Here is a 7500-nt window from a genome sequence, read left to right as displayed (position 1 = left end):
CTGTAGTCTCGCCAAACTCTCCTGCGGAAAACACACACACACAGAGTCAGCAAATCCTCACATCTGACTTCATCAAACACACTTCAGCTGATAAATCCTGTTTATTGACAGAATGAGATGTTCTGGAGAGTGAGATCTTCATTAATCCAGATCAAACAGAAAAGAGAGATGCTCACAGCTTCATAATCGGCCAACTCCAGACGAGCTTTATTCTGCATGGTTCGTTTACAGAGGTAGACCGCTGCAGACAGACAGAGAGAGAGAGACACTATCAGCAGTAATTGTCTGCATGCGTCTGCAGTATTAACCTGAAGATGCTTCAGGGGTCTGATATGAGATTCAGATTCGAATGAGCTTTACAGTATTCACAGACACACACATTCAGACACATAAACATGCAGTGGTTCTCGTCCAGGGGACAAGCATTAAAATAAGAAAAAATAACTAAAAAAAGATGTAATCTTGTATTTCTTGTTTTAATGCTTTCACTTAACAACAGTCATTTATTTATGAATCAGGATTCTCAGTCGTGGAAAATATGGATATATGAGGGAATCGTAAAAGTTTAATCTCTAGACCTGGAAAAGTTACGGAAATGAATAAAATCTTAAAAGACATGGAGGGTTTTTTAATGAATATAAAGTTATGTTAAGCTCTTAAATATTTTAATGGGTAAAAATTGCTGAGAGATTGCTATTTGAGAGTAAAAAAAAAATTTAAAATGTAATTTTAAAATTGTGATTTCTAGATCTGAAAAAGTTATGGAAATGAATAAAATCTAAAAAAGTCATTGAAATTTTCATAATGAATATGAAGTTATGTTGTGCTCTAAAATATTTTATTGGGTAAAAATGGCTGTTTGTGAGTAAAATATACTTAAAAATACAATTTTCAAATTGTGATTTCTAGATCAGAAAAAGTTAGAAACATTTATAAAATCTTAAAAAGTCATGGAAATATTTACAAATTTTCTACTTTGTAGTTTGTAAAACAACCAAAAAAAAAAACAAACAAAAAAAAAAAAACTATAAAAAACTATAAAAGCTGAACATTGAGTTACTCAAACTTCTGAAGTGATGTAATTGTTTTAATTATCTGATTTATTTTATTGAATTATTTTAACATTAAATAAATTGTATTCAAGTATAATTTAATATTCAAAAATCAAATTTAATATCAAATATATTCATTAAATTATCATTAATTTGTAATACAAGACTTGTGCAGTCAGTGCAGGAAAGACATGTTTAATTTGGGGGATTTTCATTTGATTATTGAATTATCATATCATATATTTAATTGGATGGAGATTATAATCAATGGACAGGTCTAATTAGAGCTGAAGTGTGTCACTGAGGACTCTGATGAACATCATGTACAGTTTGTTGATCGATTGGCCTGATCTGGTCCGACACTTTCTCATGTTTCAGGACGCCAGTGCTCAAGAACATCAGAGGAGGATAAAACACAAATACACACACACACACACACACACACATACTCTTACCATAGTCAGTGTTTTCTGGTTCCCAGCAGTTTGACGGCCAGAAGTACGGAGTCTGTGATAAACAGAAAACAGAAACACAGCAGACAATGAGGACTCAATGTTGATTTCAGATCTCACACAGACACACATATGAATCACATTCACTACACAGGAAAATGATGTGGCCAAATGAATATTACAGACACATGATGAATGCTTCATTTCAGAATCCTCAAGAATCTCACTGTATGTGTAGAGTTATGATTTGACCTCAAACCTACTCATTACGACTGATCACACAGTGAATATCAATAACATCATGAATACAAAGAATAAAATCATGAATATGTGTCTGAATATTAATGACACCATGAATATGAATATGTATCAGAATATGAACAGTGAAATCCTCAATATGAATACTAAAATCAGAAATAAGAATGTGAATATCATGAATATGAATATGCATTAGAACATGAATTACTTTTTGAACATGAATTTGTATTGGAATATGACTGACAGAATGAATAGAGATATGTAACATTAGAATATGAGTAATATAGTGTATATGAATGTGTAAAATATGAATGAATCAATAAATATCAATAATGAAATCATGAATATGAATACGTAGGAAATATGAATCATGAATATGAAAAATGAAATCATGAATTTGTATTAAAAAATTAATAAAACCATGAATATGTATAAGAATATGAATGAAATCATAAATATGAATAATGAAATGAAGAAATGCATCTGAATATGAATGAACATGAATGTATATCAGAAAATGAATGGCATGTATATGTATCAGAATATGAATGACTTTATTAGAATAGGAATGAAATCATGAAAATAAATACTTAAATCGTGAATATGTTTCTTAATATAAATGAAATTATGAAATTAATATGAATGACATTGTGAATATGCATCAGACTATTACATACATTTGAATCACAATATAAATAACATCATGGATCTGGATCAGAATAGGAATGGCGTCATATCTGAATACGAATCAGAATATGAACGACGTCATGAATCTGAATACGAATCAGAATATGAACGACATCATGAATCTGAATACGAATCAGAATTTGAACGACGTCATGAATCTGAATACGAATCAGAATTTGAACGATGTCATGAATCTGAATACGAATCAGAATATGAACGACGTCATAAATCTGAATACGAATCAGAATATGAACGACATCATGAATCTGAATACGAATCAGAATTTGAACGACGTCATGAATCTGAATACGAATCAGAATTTGAACGATGTCATGAATCTGAATACGAATCAGAATTTGAACGATGTCATGAATCTGAATACGAATCAGAATATGAACGACATCATGAATCTGAATACGAATCAGAATTTGAACGATGTCATGAATCTGAATACGAATCAGAATTTGAACGATGTCATGAATCTGAATACGAATCAGAATTTGAACGATGTCATGAATCTGAATACGAATCAGAATTTGAACGACGTCATGAATCTGAATACGAATCAGAATTTGAACGATGTCATGAATCTGAATTTGAACAACGTCATGAATCTGAATACGAATCAGAATTTGAATGACGTTATGAATCTGAATAAAAAAATCACAATACAAAAGACGTGAATATGCATCAGATTATAACATGAAAGTGAATTAGAATAGGGCTGGTTGGTATGACAGTATAAAATAAGTGGTGAAATAAATTAACTCGTACCGTGAAACTGAATATTTGTCATACCGCACACCCCTAAATTTGAATATAAATGACATTATGAATCTGAATATGAATCAGAATGTGAATCATCATGTTTCATCATGTTGACACTTAGGGAATGATGCACAAATGTGAAGTCTTCAGATGGTCAGGAGTTTCTCAGCCAATCAGAATCTCAGAGCGTCTCTCACCTGAAAGCGGTAGAAGGTTCCATCGTCCTTCAGTGTGAGAACGTGGTCTGATATGGGGAAGAAATAACCGTGAGCCGCCATCAGCGTCCCCAGATGAAGAGCCTCCACTGCAACACACACACACACAGAGAAGCACACACACACACACACACACACACACACACACACACACACAGAGACGCACACACACACAGAAACACACATTTGTTTCTGTGAATTGTGGGGAGTTTCCATAGACTTCTATTACTTTTATACTCACCAAACAATATTTTCTAACCCTAACCCTAAACCTACCCCTTAAAGAAACCCGTTTGCATTCTTACAATTTCATATAAACATCATTCCCTATTTTTAATAATTTTTCCCCCAATGTCAAAAATTTCATTTACACACACACACACAAACACACACACAGACAGACAACTGGAGCTCTTGACATGTTCCAGATGAGATGCTTGTCTTTGATTGCAGGAGTTGCAATCGTCTCATCTCGTCTCTGTCTGGAGTCATTTCATATTTAAGCGCAATAAATGAACTCTGAGTAAATAATGCAGCTCAGCTCAGTAATGCAATGGAATTAAGCGGACAGTTCACCCAAAATACAAACACACAGTTTACATCATTAAATACGACTTCACAAAGATGCTCAGCATCTCCTCGTCGTCCACAGAACAACGTCAGATGGGTTTGAAATCACAGGCTGTGAACGATGACAGCATTAAAATGTTTAGATGAATTATTCCTTAACATATGAACAGATTCCCTTTCCATCAGACTCTGGATCAGCGCTTCTCAACCTGTTTGACTCCAAGCCCATTTTTGACATTATTCAAAGCCTGTAAGCTCTAGTATTGCTTTTAAATTTTGTATTTATTATTATTTAAAAGGGTAACTAAAATATCATTTGAATAATTCAATTTCTGTATTTCAAAAGTTTTAAGAGCTGTATTCTGTTATTTTTAACTAATGAATTTACTTTTCCTTTTGGAAAAGAATTATTAAATTTTTTTACTCACAATTTCTACCTGATGAAAGCTTGGCATAACTAGAAGAATGAAAAAAAAAAAAATATATATATATATATATTTATTATAAATATTTTAGTTGTTTTAGCTTATTTTAATGTTTATTTTGTCTCACTTTAAATAATTTAAAGCCTCTGGGTGGTTGAGAAGCACTGATCAAGTTTCTTGTATGTTTTTTTTCTACTGGAGTCTCTTCTGAAAGTTCAGTGTAATTCAGCGCTTTCTTAAAGATGTGAAGGACCCTCAGGAGGAGCAGTTGAGCCGTATCACTGAATCTATTTTCCACAAGGTCACAGAGAGACAGAAAGACAAAGTATGTCCTCGGGTCTCGAGAGAGACAGAAACACCTGCTGCCAGACCAACATACACTGTTCCCATAATACACTGCAAAAAGGCCTATATCTCTCAAATATTGTTCACAAATCTGATAGTCAAGTCAGATACTGACTGGTTTTCGGACCCCCCCCCCCCCAATACAGTAACACTGTACATTTTAGAGTGGCCTTTTATTGTGGCCAGCCTAAGGCACACCTCTGCAATAATCATGCTGTCTAATCAGCATCTTGATATGCCACACCTGTGAGGTGGATGGATTATCTCGGCAAAGAAGTACTCACTAACACAGATTTAGACAGATTTGTGAACAATATTTGAGAGAAATAGGCCTTTTGTGTACATAGAGAAAGTCTTAGATCTTTGAGTTCAGCTCATGAAAAATATATATACGTAAGTGCTGTCAAACGATTAATCGTGATTAATCGCATCCAAAATAAAAGTTTTTGTTTACATATTATATGTATGTGTACTGTGTTTATTTATTATGTATATATAAATACACACCCATACAGTTTATATTTTGAAAATATTTACATGTATAATATAAATATATTTAATATATATATATTTAATATTTTTCTTAAATATATACATGCATGTTTGTGTATTTATATATACATAATAAATATACACAGTATACAGTAATATATTATGTAAACAAAAACTTTTATTTTGGATGTGATTAATCGCGATTAATTGTTTGACAGCACTTATATATATATATATATGTATTCAGTAATTTTGGTGTTTGTTTTGTCATTTTTATTAGTTTTCGTTTTTTTAATGTCTGTATACTTTCATTAGTGAAAATGAGAAATGTTACCTTGGCAACTAGTTTAAATAATTCAAGTTTAAGTTTTTATATTTTATACTTACATTTTATTATTTATTTTATTTTATTTCAGTTAAAGTTTATTTTATTTGAAGCAACAAAAATAGTTTTGTAGCTTTATTTTTCATTTCAGTTAGCTATAACCTTTCTTAGAAAGTTTTGTAAATGTATTAAGTTATGAAAACGTTATTTCTGAATGTTCAAAACATCCAGTTTTTTGTCGTTTAAAAAAAGTTGTATTTTTTTGTCTATTTGAATGTTAGAGAAAACATCACAGGAATGTTTCATTTGATCATTTTGCAAACTACTTTGCTTTGTTACTTTTGACAAATCAGATTTTCAGAATATTACTTTTCTTTGAACATCCAAACACTAGCTTTAATGTTAAAAAAAAAAGCTGAATGTCAATCATTCCATGAACAATGTATTAATAACATTTTTGTGCTAACATCTTGATAATGTGTCCTAGATAACACGGAACAAATGTTCTATTAACATGATTGGATGAACATTTGAGAAAACCTTGACACAGCGTTCTGAGAACGTTCCCTGTTAGAACGCATCTGTTTGAATGTAAACGCTCACGCTGGGCTCAAAACAAATCAAGCTGAAATCAATGAAGCTCAGTGCAAGTAAACGCCAGCATTTGATTTCCTCCTCAAGCCGTTTATTACCGCCGCGTAATTGAATAACGACAAACGATCTGCCAGCTCTCTCCTGCCTAACGAGTTTACCGGTAATGGGTTTGCGGCGACACGAGCTGGTTTGACAGGAGAGATACGCGGCTCTCCTCTCTGTCTGTAGACTCTCGTGAGTGTGATTTCAGGACAGACACTAGACAGTGTTTCACAGGTTAATATGATCTCAAATGTCACTGTACCTTGGTCTTCAATGTTCAGGTTTTTCTGCATCCACTGGACAATATCAGACCCTGAAAAACAGAAGAAAGCGCTCACTGACTGCATTCAGGTTATATTCCCTGGAAACTGAACTCATCGTCCTGGTGTTACTGTGATATAAGAAGGCAAAAGTGTTGCAGAATTCAAGAGTGAGTAGATCTGAATCTGAGGGACAGATTTTGAATCTTTGAAACTTGAAAAATCTGAAGATGAATGTTGAGATTTGCACTATTTGCTATTTTTACACACATAATATCTGGAAGTTGACGAGAGACAGTCAGAATAAGAGTCTGGATCTGCAGACAAACCCAACAAGTTTATCAAGAAAAAAAAAGTCTACTGGTTTATAACACTTACAATAAAAAAAACAAAAAAACTGGGTTCGATTCTCAATGAATACCAATTGCAAAAATTTATATATTTTAAATATATATATATATATATATATATATATATATATATATACACATATATATATATTTTTTAATTGGATGAAATATTTAAACTTGGTCAATCAAACTCAAGGTCATGGGTTTGATTCCCAGGTCATGCCAATTTCATTTCATTTCATTTCAAGTGAAATAAAATAAAAATATTGGATGAAATATTGGGGTTAGTCGAACCCAAGGTCACGGGTTTGATTCCCAGGGAATGCAAAATAAAAATAAAATAAAATCAAAATGTGATGAAATACTAGGGTCAATCAAACTCAAGTTCATGGGTTTGATTTCCATGTAATGCCAATTTTATAAAATAAAATAAAACAAAATAAAATAAAAATATTGGATGAAATATTGGGGTTAGTCGAACCCAAGGTCATAGGCTTGATTCCCATGATGCAAATGCAAATGGGAATGCAAAATTGAAATGAAATATATAAAATATACTGAAATATAATGAAATATAACAAAATAAAAACACTGAAATACTATAAAAAAACAAACAAAAAAACAAATGAAAATTGGCAGCTAACTAAAATAAAATAAGTTGAAGT

At 32.1% G+C, this 7500-nt stretch overlaps 1 protein-coding gene across 3 annotated transcripts in view; it reads right to left on the bottom strand.

Moving 5' to 3' along the window:
* Positions 1–7500, bottom strand: part of LOC306857363 (regulator of G-protein signaling 7-like) — a 49780-nt gene that overhangs the window by 13888 nt on the left and 28392 nt on the right. For all 3 annotated transcript variants that reach the window (XR_013783102.1, XR_013783103.1, XM_079397275.1), the window contains exons 4-8: positions 6488–6538; positions 3415–3521; positions 1508–1559; positions 177–241; positions 1–21 (exon numbers count right to left, since the gene is read on the bottom strand). The exon at positions 1–21 is cut by the window's left edge and continues 56 nt beyond it. Coding sequence is in view for 1 of the 3 variants with exons in the window: in XM_079397275.1 (XP_079253401.1) it covers positions 1–21; positions 177–241; positions 1508–1559; positions 3415–3521; positions 6488–6538 (296 nt within the window). In the remaining 2 variants the exon portion in view is untranslated. The remainder of the gene's footprint in view (positions 22–176; positions 242–1507; positions 1560–3414; positions 3522–6487; positions 6539–7500) is intronic.

The sequence above is a fragment of the Barbus barbus genome, assembly GCF_936440315.1.
Source record: "Barbus barbus genome assembly, chromosome: 38".
Lineage (NCBI taxonomy): Eukaryota > Metazoa > Chordata > Actinopteri > Cypriniformes > Cyprinidae > Barbus > Barbus barbus.
This window is presented reverse-complemented; position numbering and strand designations above follow the sequence as displayed.